The sequence below is a fragment of the Pseudoliparis swirei genome, unplaced genomic scaffold (genome assembly GCF_029220125.1).
Source record: "Pseudoliparis swirei isolate HS2019 ecotype Mariana Trench unplaced genomic scaffold, NWPU_hadal_v1 hadal_42, whole genome shotgun sequence".
NCBI classification, from domain to species: domain Eukaryota; kingdom Metazoa; phylum Chordata; class Actinopteri; order Perciformes; family Liparidae; genus Pseudoliparis; species Pseudoliparis swirei.
This window is the reverse complement of record NW_026613278.1, coordinates 1-14,363: the sequence shown is the minus strand read 5'-3', so window position 1 is coordinate 14,363 and position 14,363 is coordinate 1. Positions and strand designations below refer to the sequence as shown.

Sequence of the window (14,363 nt, the reverse complement as noted above, 5' to 3'; positions counted from 1 at the left end):
CCTTCAATACTCGGACTACCAGCTGCCTTCTCAGGTCACATGATCACATGGAGTTCAGGCCGGTTCTTTTTAATGCAGTAGTAAAGATCAAGAGAACGGGATCATCCTATTGGTCGAGGATAAACGTCTCATGAGAAGATTTAAAGTGCTTCATCATCGCGTGATGACTTCTGCTGCAGGTTTGTCTCGGGTATCAGAGTTATTGATCACATGTTTATTAATCACAAGTTTATTGATCACAAATGTATTGATCACATGTTTATTGTATAAATCAGACCAATCAGCATTGAAGTGCAACAGCTGCACCAGTGTCAGGTCACATGATGCACAGCCTGCTGCGAGAACCAATCAGGACAGAGAAGCTTTACAGGGTGCGAGTTGACTGGCGGGAGCATCGGCCTATCACACGCAGCCGTCGCGGATCACCTGAGCGGGTGACCTGCCACCACCAGCTCGTCTGCACAATGTCACTTCCTGTAGGATCCCGACGTCTACAACAGGATAACGGCGATGAAGACGAGCAGACGGGCGATGTGGGCGGGGCTTCCCCTCAGATGTAGAACTGCTGGTCGGCCAGGTTGTTCATGAAGGGCTGAACCAGGAAGTCGGTGGAGAAGTAGAAGACCAAGCCGAAGGCGATGGAGATGGGCAGCGCCGGAAGAGCCTTCTTAAAGATGGCCAGCAGCAGCAGCGTCAGGCACAGGCCCTGCTCACAGGTAGTGACCACGGGTTAGTTACCACGGGTTAGTGACCACGGGTTAGTGACCACGGGTAGGGACCACAGGTAGGGACCACGGGTTAGTGACCACGGGTAGGGACCACAGGTAGGGACCACGGGTTAGTTACCACGGGTTAGTGACCACGGGTTAGTGACCACGGGTTAGTGACCACGGGTAGGGACCACGGGTAGGGACCACAGGTTAGTGACCACGGGTAGGGACCACGGGTAGGGACCACAGGTAGGGACCACAGGTAGGGACCACGGGTTAGTTACCACGGGTTAGTGACCACGGGTTAGTTACCACAGGTTAGTTACCACAGGTTAGTGACCACAGGTAGGGACCACGGGTTAGTGACCACAGGTTAGTGACCACAGGTAGGGACCACGGGTTAGTGACCACAGGTTAGTGACCACAGGTAGGGACCACGGGTTAGTGACCACGGGTTAGTTACCACAGGTTAGTGACCACAGGTAGGGACCACGGGTTAGTGACCACAGGTTAGTGACCACAGGTTAGTGACCACAGGTAGGGACCACAGGTAGGGACCACAGGTTAGTGACCACGGGTTAGGGACCACGGGTTAGTGACCACAGGTAGGGACCACGGGTTAGTTACCACGGGTTAGTGACCACGGGTTAGTTACCACAGGTTAGTGACCACAGGTAGGGACCACGGGTTAGTGACCACGGGTTAGTGACCACGGGTAGGGACCACGGGTAGGGACCACAGGTTAGTTACCACGGGTTAGTGACCACAGGTTAGTGACCACGGGTTAGTGACCACGGGTTAGTGACCACGGGTAGGGACCACAGGTAGGGACCACGGGTTAGTGACCACGGGTTAGTGACCACGGGTAGGGACCACGGGTAGGGACCACAGGTTAGTGACCACGGGTAGGGACCACGGGTAGGGACCACAGGTAGGGACCACAGGTAGGGACCACAGGTAGGGACCACAGGTAGGGACCACGGGTTAGTTACCACGGGTTAGTGACCACGGGTTAGTGACCACGGGTAGGGACCACAGGTAGGGACCACGGGTTAGTGACCACGGGTAGGGACCACAGGTAGGGACCACGGGTTAGTTACCACGGGTTAGTGACCACGGGTTAGTGACCACGGGTTAGTGACCACGGGTTAGTGACCACGGGTAGGGACCACAGGTTAGTGACCACGGGTAGGGACCACGGGTAGGGACCACAGGTAGGGACCACAGGTAGGGACCACAGGTAGGGACCACGGGTTAGTTACCACGGGTTAGTGACCACGGGTTAGTTACCACAGGTTAGTGACCACAGGTAGGGACCACGGGTTAGTGACCACAGGTTAGTGACCACAGGTAGGGACCACGGGTTAGTGACCACAGGTTAGTGACCACAGGTTAGTGACCACAGGTTAGTGACCACAGGTTAGTGACCACAGGTTAGTGACCACAGGTTAGTTACCACGGGTTAGTGACCACAGGTTAGTTACCACGGGTTAGTGACCACAGGTTAGTGACCACAGGTTAGTGACCACAGGTAGGGACCACAGGTTAGTGACCACGGGTTAGTGACCACAGGTAGGGACCACAGGTAGGGACCACGGGTTAGTGACCACAGGTTAGTGACCACAGGTAGGGACCACGGGTTAGTTACCACGGGTTAGTGACCACGGGTAGGGACCACGGGTAGGGACCACGGGTTAGTGACCACAGGTTAGTGACCACGGGTTAGTGACCACGGGTTAGTGACCACAGGTAGGGACCACGGGTTAGTGACCACAGGTAGGGACCACGGGTTAGTGACCACGGGTTAGTGACCACGGGTTAGTGACCACGGGTTAGTGACCACAGGTTAGTGACCACAGGTTAGTGACCACAGGTAGGGACCACGGGTTAGTGACCACAGGTTAGTGACCACGGGTTAGTGACCACAGGTAGGGACCACGGGTTAGTGACCACAGGTTAGTGACCACGGGTTAGTGACCACGGGTTAGTGACCACGGGTAGGGACCACAGGTAGGGACCACGGGTTAGTGACCACGGGTAGGGACCACAGGTAGGGACCACAGGTAGGGACCACAGGTTAGTTACCACGGGTAGGGACCACGGGTTAGTGACCACGGGTAGGGACCACAGGTAGGGACCACAGGTTAGTTACCACGGGTTAGTGACCACGGGTAGGGACCACAGGTAGGGACCACGGGTTAGTGACCACGGGTTAGTGACCACGGGTAGGGACCACAGGTAGGGACCACAGGTTAGTTACCACGGGTTAGTGACCACGGGTAGGGACCACAGGTAGGGACCACGGGTTAGTGACCACGGGTTAGTGACCACGGGTAGGGACCACAGGTAGGGACCACGGGTTAGTGACCACGGGTAGGGACCACAGGTAGGGACCACGGGTTAGTTACCACGGGTTAGTGACCACAGGTAGGGACCACGGGTTAGTGACCACGGGTTAGTTACCACGGGTTAGTGACCACAGGTAGGGACCACGGGTTAGTGACCACAGGTTAGTGACCACAGGTTAGTGACCACAGGTAGGGACCACAGGTTAGTGACCACAGGTTAGTGACCACAGGTTAGGGACCACGGGTTAGTGACCACGGGTTAGTGACCACGGGTTAGTGACCACAGGTAGGGACCACAGGTAGGGACCACAGGTAGGGACCACAGGTAGGGACCACAGGTAGGGACCACGGGTAGGGACCACAGGTAGGGACCACAGGTAGGGACCACGGGTAGGGACCACAGGTAGGGACCACGGGTTAGTTACCACGGGTTAGTGACCACGGGTTAGTGACCACAGGTAGGGACCATGGGTTAGTTACCACGGGTTAGTGACCACAGGTTAGTGACCACGGGTTAGTGACCACGGGTTAGTGACCACGGGTTAGTGACCACAGGTAGGGACCACAGGTAGGGACCACGGGTTAGTGACCACAGGTAGGGACCACGGGTTAGTGACCACGGGTTAGTGACCACAGGTAGGGACCACGGGTAGGGACCACAGGTAGGGACCACGGGTTAGTGACCACGGGTAGGGACCACAGGTAGGGACCACAGGTAGGGACCACGGGTAGGGACCACAGGTAGGGACCACGGGTAGGGACCACGGGTAGGAATCACAGGTAGGGACCACGGGTAGGAATCACAGGTAGGGACCACAGGTAGGGACCACGGGTTAGTTACCACGGGTTAGTGACCACAGGTAGGGACCACGGGTTAGTGACCACAGGTTAGTGACCACAGGTTAGTGACCACAGGTAGGGACCACAGGTAGGGACCACAGGTAGGGACCACAGGTTAGTGACCACAGGTTAGTGACCACGGGTTAGTGACCACGGGTAGGGACCACAGGTAGGGACCATGGGTAGGGACCACGGGTAGGGACCACGGGTTAGTGACCACGGGTTAGTGACCACGGGTAGTGACCACGGGTAGGGACCACGGGTTAGTGACCACGGGTTAGTGACCACGGGTTAGTGACCACGGGTTAGTGACCACGGGTAGGGACCACGGGTTAGTGACCACGGGTAAGGACCACGGGTAGGGACCACGGGTAGGGACCACGGGTAGGGACCACGGGTAGGGACCACAGGTAGGGACCACGGGTTAGTTACCACGGGTTAGTGACCACAGGTTAGTGACCACGGGTAGTGACCACAGGTAGTTACCACGGGTAAGTGACCACAGGTTAGTGACCACAGGTAGTGACCACAGGTTAGTTATCACAGGTAGTTACCACAGGTTGGGACCACCGGTTAGTTACCACGGGTTAGTTACCACAGGTAGTAACCACGGGTTAGTTATCACGGGTTAGTGACCGCGGGTTAGTTCCAGCTGGGTTACAGGTGAGTGACTCACGATGAGGATGGAGACGAAGCAGGCCAGCGTGGTGTTCCAGTCTCCTCCCGTCGCTGCAGCTTTGCCCACCAGCACGCTGTAGAAGATGAAGTCCCCGAGGCCGAGCTTCACCCCTCCTACGGACATTGAACGCACCTTCAGACTCCTACAGATGCTGCATGTTCCTACTCTGGTATTAACACTTGAACTACTCACGGTCCTCCTCCAGGTCGTCTTCCTGACACGACCGGGACGGTGGATTCTGAGGCTCCGCCCCCCGGCTGCTCTGCTCCGCCTCCTCGTCTGGAAGACAGAGTGGACAGGAAGTGAGCCGGGTCCACGGGACCGGTCCGTAACACGTCTGCGCAGGTGTTCCTGATATCGAGTCATTTCCCATTATGCCTTGCTGCGAATAGGTTTGCGATGTCCGACCTGCTTCCTGTCCGGAGCGCCGAGCGCCCGCCGGGCTCGCCATCCCCACCGTCCACATCATGGCGGCTGGACACAAACAGGTAAACAGAGTTTGTTGCCGATACGACTTCCTGTTGTTCTATGCTCTGAAAGCGACAGCGTCCCGCTGGACTCACAGGAGTAGATGAGGGCCGGGAAGATGGGCTCGTTGCGCTCCTGAGCCGTCTCCACCAGCATCCTGAGGGGGCCCTTAGGGGACAGCACCGCCACCAGGTCTGCAACCACAACAGAGCAATGCATGATGGGAGGCCACAGCATCGGCACCACAGTCCCCGAGGCTGTTCCTGAACCTCTCACCGTAGACGGAGATGGCTCCCAGGATGAGCCAGGCCGACCACTCGGGCAGGTACTTGATGAAGACGAGGGCCATGAGGGCGCTGATGAGGATGAGGTAGGCCTGCTGCAGCTGCAGGGGCCCCTTCCAGTGGATGCAGACCATCCCCACGGCCCCGAAGTTCCAGATAAGCACCCCGACCGTCGGGTAGTCCACCGCCAGGTTGTAGGTCTTAAACACTTCGCTGGGAGAGGAGGAACACATAATGAGGGGCTGGAGCCGGACTCGGACCCGGACTCGGAGCCGGACCCGGAGCTGGACTCACCCCAGGTACATGGAGCTGAAGGAGAAGAGCAGCATGAGGGAGGACAGGATGAGCCAGCCGTGGATGAACTGGACCCAAAACACACAAAACACGTCACGTGACGCCACGTTAAAGTCACGTGACGCCACGTTAAAGTCACGTGACGCCACGTTGAAGTCACGTGACCTTGTGTCACAGCGCGACCTCCTGACCTTGTAGCAGCGGTACTTGTAGAGCACGACCAGGAACACGGTCATGACCACGATGACGCTGATCATGATGATGGTGTTGAGGACGGAGTTCAGCAGCCGGCGGCCCACGGACGCCGTGTTCTCCGTGAACGGCGTGTAGATCCTGAGGAGACAAGCGTGGTGAGGGCGGGGCAATGAGGGCCATGGGGGCGGGGCCATGAGGGCGGGGCAATAAGGGGAATGAGGGCCATGGGGGCAACGAGGGTGGGGAAAGAGGGCGGGGCAAAGATGTCAATGAGGGCGGGGCAAAGGTGTCAATGAGGGCAATGAGGGCGGGGCCATGGGGGCGGGGCAATGAGGCGGGCGATGGGGGCGGGGCTGAACCTACAGCTGCTGGTCGGTCTTCTCCGTATAGAAGCCCACCGACTTGATGGAGGCCACCACCACCGCCATGCACAGCGTCACGGGCACGAAGAGCATGATGACGTGTTTGGCTCCGTACTTCAGCTCCTCCTCGTCCGGGTCCTGGTCCGGGTCCTGGTCCGGGTCCCGGTCCTCCTCCTGGTCCGGAGCCGCCCTCCTGCTGACCCCAGACTGACAGCAGGAAATGATTATTGATTATTATGGGCTGTATCTCAGTCACTGAGGGTCTTACCCTTTTGGACGGGGGGGCGGCGGAGAGGTGGAGGTCTGGGTCCGGTTTGTAGGACGGGACCTCCGGGTTCTCAGACGGGACCAGCGCCGTCCTCTCGTTGTACGAGTCCTCGTCACTGTCTGAGGCGCTCATGGTGGACTGGGGACCAGACCATGTGAGGGGGTCAGACCATGTGAGGGGGCAGACCATGTGAGGGGGTCAGACCATGTGAGGGGGTCAGACCATGAGGGGCAGACCATGAGGGGTCAGACCATGTGAGGGGTCAGACCATGTGAGGGGGCAGACCATGTGAGGGGGTCAGACCATGTGAGGGGGCAGACCATGTGAGGGGGCAGACCATGTGAGGGGGTCAGACCATGTGAGGGGCAGACCATGTGAGGGGTCAGACCATGTGAGGGCAGACCATGTGAGGGGCAGACCATGTGAGGGGTCAGACCATGTGAGGGGCAGACCATGTGAGGGGTCAGACCATGTGAGGGGCAGACCATGTGAGGGGGTCAGACCATGTGAGGGGTCAGACCATGTGAGGGGTCAGACCATGTGAGGGTCAGACCATGTGAGGGGCAGACCATGTGAGGGGGCAGACCATGTGAGGGGTCAGACCATGTGAGGCAGACCATGTGAGGGGCAGACCATGTGAGGGGTCAGACCATGTGAGGGTCAGACCATGTGAGGGGCAGACCATGTGAGGGGTCAGACCATGTGAGGGGTCAGACCATGTGAGGGGCAGACCATGTGAGGGGTCAGACCATGTGAGGGGCAGACCATGTGAGGGGTCAGACCATGTGAGGGTCAGACCATGTGAGGGCAGACCATGTGAGGGGTCAGACCATGTGAGGGGCAGACCATGTGAGGGGCAGACCATGTGAGGGTCAGACCAGTGAGGGCAGACCATGTGAGGGCAGACCATGTGAGGGGTCAGACCATGTGAGGGGGTCAGACCATGTGAGGGGGCAGACCATGTGAGGGGGTCAGACCATGTGAGGGGGCAGACCATGTGAGGGGGCAGACCATGTGAGGGGGTCAGACCATGTGAGGGGGTCAGACCATGTGAGGGGACAGACCATGTGAGGGGGCAGACCATGTGAGGGGTCAGACCATGTGAGGGGGTCAGACCATGTGAGGGGTCAGACCATGTGAGGTCAGACCATGAGGGGCAGACCATGTGAGGGGTCAGACCATGTGAGGTCAGACCATGTGAGGGTCAGACCATGTGAGGGGCAGACCATGTGAGGGGTCAGACCATGTGAGGGGTCAGACCATGTGGGGTCAGACCATGTGAGGTCAGACCATGTGAGGGGTCAGACCATGTGAGGGGTCAGACCATGTGAGGGTCAGACCATGTGAGGGTCAGACCATGTGAGGGTCAGACCATGTGAGGCAGACCATGTGAGGTCAGACCATGTGAGGGGCAGACCATGTGAGGGGCAGACCATGTGAGGGGCAGACCATGTGAGGGTCAGACCATGTGAGGGGTCAGACCATGTGAGGGGGTCAGACCATGTGAGGGGTCAGACCATGTGAGGTGGTCAGACCATGTGAGGGGTCAGACCATGTGAGGGGGTCAGACCATGTGAGGGGGTCAGACCATGTGAGGGGTCAGACCATGTGAGGGGTCAGACCATGTGAGGGGGTCAGACCATGTGAGGGGTCAGACCATGTGAGGGGGTCAGACCATGTGAGGGGTCAGACCATGTGAGGGGGTCAGACCATGTGAGGGGGGCAGACCATGTGAGGGGGTCAGACCATGTGAGGGGTCAGACCATGTGAGGGGGTCAGACCATGTGAGGGGGTCAGACCATGTGAGGGGGGCAGACCATGTGAGGGGGTCAGACCATGTGAGGGGGCAGACCATGTGAGGGGGTCAGACCATGTGAGGGGGTCAGACCATGTGAGGGGTCAGACCATGTGAGGGGGTCAGACCATGTGAGGGGTCAGACCATGTGAGGGGTCAGACCATGTGAGGGGGGCAGACCATGTGAGGGGGTCAGACCCTCTCCTCCTCCTGTCTCACTGATATAAATCATGGATCCAACAGAACTCTCAAACTCAGTTGCAATCAATCTGAACTCATCGGCCCTACACCCCCAAAACCCTCAGACCCCCAAAACCCCTAAACCCCCAAAACCCTCAGACCCCCAAAACCCTCAGACCCCCAAACCCTCAGAACCCCTAAACCCCCAAAACCCTCAGACCCCTAAACCCTCAGACCCCCAAACCCTCAGAACCCCTAAACCCTCAGACCCCCAAAACCCTCAGAACCCCTAAACCCCCAAAACCCTCAGACCCCTAAACCCTCAGACCCTGTTTATTTTGGTCTTCATGAGGCTTCATGTTTTACCAGCTGACGTATTTTATGTCTAAAAGTATAGAGAAGTAAAGTAAAACACCACATACGTGTCACTATGACATAACACAGAATATACTATTAAACCAATAAAACACACGAGACACATGAAACTACCAAGTAGTACAAAGTATCTCTGACTTTACCAACTACATCTAAGTCCATGAAGTTAGATGTACACTAAAGTATATACACAGTGTGTACAGTATATACCTATGTATGTCTATATACATACATAGGTAAGGTATATTTAGTATATTATTGACCTTTACTTTGAATGAATACAACATAAAACTGTGTCTAAAGTCTCTCCTGTTTCTGTAACATTTAAATAGTGTATATACATGTGTGTGTGTATATGTGTATATATATATATACATGTCTGTGTGTATGTATGTATATATATATATATATATATATATATATATATACATATATAGAGAGTTACCTCGAGTTCCTCCGCAGAAAGCCAGTCGAGCCGCAGCAAAACAAAACACGGAGCAACAACCCGGAAGTGGCTTCATCAGCTGACCCACACCACGTGACCGGCGGGCGCGTCACGAGATCACGTGGTGCCTCACATGCCTGGAGGAGCGTCACCTAAGGCTCGTTGGAGAGGACGCTGCTCATGGGGTGTAGACAGCGTCCTCTTCATCATCTTCGTCCTCTTCATCATCTTCATCCTCTTCGACATCTTTATCATCTTCCTCATCTTCATCATATTCATACTCTTGATCCTCTTCATCCTCTTTATCATCTTCAACATCTTCATCATCTTCTTCATCCTCTTTATCATCTTAATCCTCTTCATTCTCTTCATCATCTTCATCATCTTAATCCTCTTCATCATCTGGGGATGAATATATATATATATATATACATATGTATATGTGTGTGTATATGTTTATATATATGTATATATATAAACATATATACACACATATATATGTATATATATATATACATATACATGTGTGTGCATCTGCTTGTGGTCGTCGTCTCTTAGTGGTCATTAAAAACCTTTCGATGCTCCAAGTTGCTCAAAGGTTCAGAGGAAGTGTTTGAAGTCTCGTTGTCAACACAAACACTTTGAGAAAATAAATATTCAACAACACAATAATCAGTCAGGAACCTTTAATAATAAGAAGTGTTGAACCTGTGAGACCTAAAACCTGAATATCACCAGATCCTCCAGAGACCAGAACCAGGACCAGAGACCAGACCGTTATCCTCAGTTTGTTTTGATATGAACGTCCAATAAGCAGGTAGACTCAGAGGTTACTCTCAGCCAATGAACAAAGACCTGAAGCCTGGACGATAACAACAAGGAACCTACTGGAACCTTTAGAGATCCATCAGCGGTCAGAACGTAGGATGTCTGAACCCTCAGGAGGTCGGTCCAATCGGTCAAATTATGCAGGACTGCGTCAGGATCTTTAGGAAGACATCAAATCTCTTACACATTTAAATAATAGGACAGAGAGAGTCCATCAGAATATACGTAGCATTTAGAAACCTCAGAAAACCTGTTGGAACCGTTATGAGTCCATCCAGGTGTCAGCACGTTTACTCAGAACCTTTAGGACCGAATCACCTCTCAGGAAGCTTTAGACCTTTAGAGATGATCCAGAACTTTAGACCAATAACACAAATACAAGGAACCTGCCAGAACCTGCAGGAGCCTCTAGGAACCGCGAAGAACTGTTCATCAAGAACTGTTGAGGACTCGTCAGAAGCAGCACCTTCAGAAGCCTTTGACGTGGCAGTAGGCCTCCAACGAGGAGAAGACAATGTACAGTAGCCACAGACTGAAGAACAGGCAGCTGGTGAGGATCTTGGGGACTCTGGGTCCCCCCAGCTCCCCGCCGATCTCGGGGCGGCGGCGATAGATGAGGACGCCGATGCAGATGAAGGCAAAGATGGTGAAGAGAGTGACAGAGAAGGCCAGCGTGCCCGGATCCACTCTGAACTCCTGGCCTTTGGAGTAGTGGTAGACGGCAGCGATGGACCAGGCCACGCCGATGCCCAGGAAGACGTTGACGGCGTTACTTCCTGTCACGTTGCCGATGGAGGCGTCGGCGTATTGGTCCTGGATGGCTGAAACTTTACTGGCAAATGTGTCTAAGGGAGAGAGAAAGGGGAGATGATCGGCTGTGTTGGAGATCCATCAAGTGGACTCATCTGCTGTATTGATTAGTGTGAATGTTTACTGGTCCTGGTTAGTCCTCCTCAGCCTGTGAACACACTCGCATAACGTCTCCTGTGCCCAGGAGGACACACTAAGCTTGGGCTTGAAGATTTAAAAAAGAGGACGTGTGGGGTTAGAGTTGACCAGGCACTGTGACTACCTAGAATACATGCAGAGCACTAAGTCAGGGTATCAAAACCACGTCTCCACTTGGGAAGTGAAAGTCTCTGCAGATTCTGAACCTGTTGTCCTGATGTGGACCTCAGCCTCGGCCAGTTGAACATGAAGTAGTGCACATGGAAGCGACTCGCACCTGGAACAGATGTGCCCAGAGCTACGAACACCACAGCGGTGACGGAGTCCTTGAGGCCGACGGTGCAGCCAAAGTGTGAGGCCAGGTCACCGATGAAGGCCGTCAGAAGGCCGATGACGGAGATGGAGACGACGAAGCAGGCCCAGCCGTTGAAGTAGTCGGCAGGAGGAACCAAGGCAAACAGAAGCTTCCAGAAGACGGTGAGGAAGTGCATGACATAGTCAAAGCAGGAGGGCAGCTTCTCACCATCATCATCACCATCACCACCTGAGCAGGATAGGGAAGCAGAGCCACGTCACCTTAAATCTCCCAACCGGAGCCCTGCTGCCCTGAGACAGGCTCAGGTCCAGGTCCTGCTGTCCTGAGACGGGCTCAGGTCCAGGTCCTGTTGCTCTGAGACGGGCTCAGGTCCAGGTCCTGCTGCCCTGAGACGGGCTCAGGTCCAGGTCCTGTTGCTCTGAGACGGGCTCAGGTCCAGGTCCTGTTGCTCTGAGACGGGCTCAGGTCCAGGTCCTGCTGCCCTGAGACGGGCTCAGGTCCAGGTCCTGCTGCTCTGAGACGGGCTCAGGTCCAGGTCCTGTTGCTCTGAGACGGGCTCAGGTCCAGTTCCTGCTGCCCTGAGATGGGCTCAGGTCCAGGTCCTGTTGCCAGGTCCAGGTCTTACCAGCGCTGACTGTGATGGCCTCCGCAAACTGCTCCCTCCAGCTGTTGGTCCCGATCAGCAGGGCCAGGTTGGTCTTCTTGAGGAGTTTATCCACGGTGCTCTGCAAGACAAGAAGCCACAGGAAGTCACAGGAAACAACAAGAAGTCACAGGAAGCCACAGGAAGTAACAGGAAAGGAAGTCACAGGAAGAGTCACAAGAAGCCACAGGAAGTAACACAGTGAATCAGCAGGTTCATTCAGTCGTGTTCCTCTGGGTCGGGACTCGGGACCCTCCCGTTCTCTACAGGTGTCACCAGTGGAACTGACCTTGAACTCGTATGACTCCTCGATGACGACCTCCAGCTTTGTGTGCTCGCCCAGCATCGGCCGACCCATCTCTGCAATCCTCCTCTCCTCCTCCTCCTTCTGGGTCAACTCCTCCTCACCCCCCTCTTCTGAGAGGATGAATAAGTCATAAAGAGTAATGATGGAGACTGAGAGACAGATGGATGCAGGACGGATAAATTTGAGGTGGTGAATGAGTGAAGACCGACAGGTGGTGGACCAACAGATGGATGTACCTGCGATGTTGATAATGGCTGAGGGGGCGGGGTGGTCTCGTCCCTGGACCTTCCTGTAGACGTCTCGGCCTGAACAGGTAACCAGAAACTGATTAAAACAGAACCAACAAGGACCACAACCACATCCACAACCACTACCCCTACTTCTACCACTACCACAGTCACTGCTGCCACTGCTACCACAACCACAACCACTACCACTGCCACAACCACAATCACTACCACATGGTACAACCACTACCCCAACCACTACCACAACCACAATCACTACCACTACCCCAACCACTACCACAACCTCAACCACTACCACAACCACAATCACTACCACTACCCCAACCTCAAGCACAACCACTACCACAATCACTACCACTACCCCAACCTCAAGCACTACCACTACCCCAACCTCAACCACTACCTCAACCACAACCACAACCACTACCCCAACCTCAACCACTACCACAACCACAATCACTACCACTACCCCAACCACTACCACAACCTCAACCACTACCACTACCGCAACCACTACCCAAACCACTACCACTACCTCAACCACAACAATTACCAATACCACTACAACTACCAATACCACTACCCCAACCACTGCCACTACCACTACCCAGCACAGACCCTCATATTCTCAGGAGATTTTCCAGTACTATATGTTTGTGTTCACTCACCTGTTTTGACAAATCCCCCTGAATATATAGAAAACAAAGTCAAAATCAGTTGTGATTGTACAGTCATTGAACTGTATTTCAGAGATCTGATGAATGAGACAGAAAAGAAAATATGAGAGTGGCTTACCGACTTCCTGAAGCAACACAGCTGAAGAGATGAAATCAGAGAGAAGAAGAAGCAGAACGAATAAAAAGAAACAGGAAGTTAAAAGAGAGACGCTCAGATTTTCAGAGGATGGAAACATTGTTCACTTGTAGCTGAGATGATTCAGAGTTCAGGTGCAGATGAAGGATCAGGTGCAGATGAAGGATCAGGTGTGCAGAACATCTACAACATGAGAACATGCTTCACTGTGTTTAGTGTTCAAGTGAAAGCATACACCGGCAGGTTTACTGGATCACCAGGCCACAAGCATGCCTCTTCAGACCAGTCCACATAGTCAAACCTCTTCAGACCAGTCCAAACCTCTACAGACAAGTCCAAACCTCTACAGACCAGTCCAAACCTCTACAGACCAGTCCATACCTCTTCAGACCAGTCCAAACCTCTTCAGACCAGTCCAAACCTCTTCAGACCAGTCCATACCTCTACAGACCAGTTCAAACCTCTTCAGACCAGTCCATACCTCTTCAGACCAGTCCAAACCTCTTCAGACCAGTCCAAACCTCTTCAGACCAGTCCACATAGTCAACCCTCTTCAGACCAGTCCAAACCTCTACAGAGCAGTCCATACCTCTACAGACCAGTCCATACCCCTACAGACCAGTTCAAACCTCTTCAGACCAGTCCAAACCTCTTCAGACCAGTGCATACCTCTTCAGATCAGTCCAAACCTCTTCAGACCAGTCCATACCTCTACAGACCAGTCCAAACCTCTTCAGACCAGTCCATACCTCTACAGACCAGTCCGAACCTCTTCAGACTGGTCCAAACATGTCCTGAGAAGTCTGGACCTGTTGTAAGGGGTCATCAACAGACATGTTCTAACTGGACCAAACCAGTCCAGACTGGTCTTACCTGTCCCAACGTGTCCTACTCTGTTCTGGTCTCATTCTGTCCTTCAGTGTCCCACCAATGGAAAGCACCCCATCCTGTCCCGGTCTGTCCTTTCAGCTCTGACCAGTCCCTCTACCCAACCCATCCACCCAGTCCAAACTTCCC

At 54.3% G+C, this 14,363-nt stretch overlaps 2 protein-coding genes across 2 annotated transcripts; both read right to left on the bottom strand.

Annotated features, from left to right (window-relative positions):
- Window positions 1-245: 245 nt before the first annotated feature.
- Window positions 246-9,348, bottom strand: psen2 (presenilin 2). The gene is made up of 11 exons (XM_056411027.1): window positions 9,244-9,348; window positions 6,449-6,586; window positions 6,182-6,387; window positions 5,815-5,956; window positions 5,624-5,691; window positions 5,322-5,542; window positions 5,141-5,239; window positions 4,986-5,051; window positions 4,770-4,856; window positions 4,575-4,690; window positions 246-706 (listed from the first exon to the last, which is right to left on the bottom strand). Exons 2-11 carry the CDS (start codon window positions 6,578-6,580, stop codon window positions 551-553), a joined length of 1,293 nt encoding a protein of 430 aa, XP_056267002.1. The 5' UTR covers window positions 6,581-6,586; window positions 9,244-9,348; the 3' UTR covers window positions 246-550.
- A 566-nt stretch (window positions 9,349-9,914) lies between these two features.
- LOC130191380 (sodium/calcium exchanger 1-like) lies at window positions 9,915-14,331 on the bottom strand. The gene is made up of 7 exons (XM_056411024.1): window positions 13,329-14,331; window positions 13,202-13,219; window positions 12,522-12,590; window positions 12,268-12,395; window positions 11,961-12,060; window positions 11,297-11,563; window positions 9,915-10,916 (listed from the first exon to the last, which is right to left on the bottom strand). The coding sequence occupies exons 1-7, from the start codon at window positions 13,444-13,446 to the stop codon at window positions 10,540-10,542; spliced, it is 1,077 nt and encodes a 358-aa protein (XP_056266999.1). The 5' UTR covers window positions 13,447-14,331; the 3' UTR covers window positions 9,915-10,539.
- Window positions 14,332-14,363: the final 32 nt, after the last annotated feature.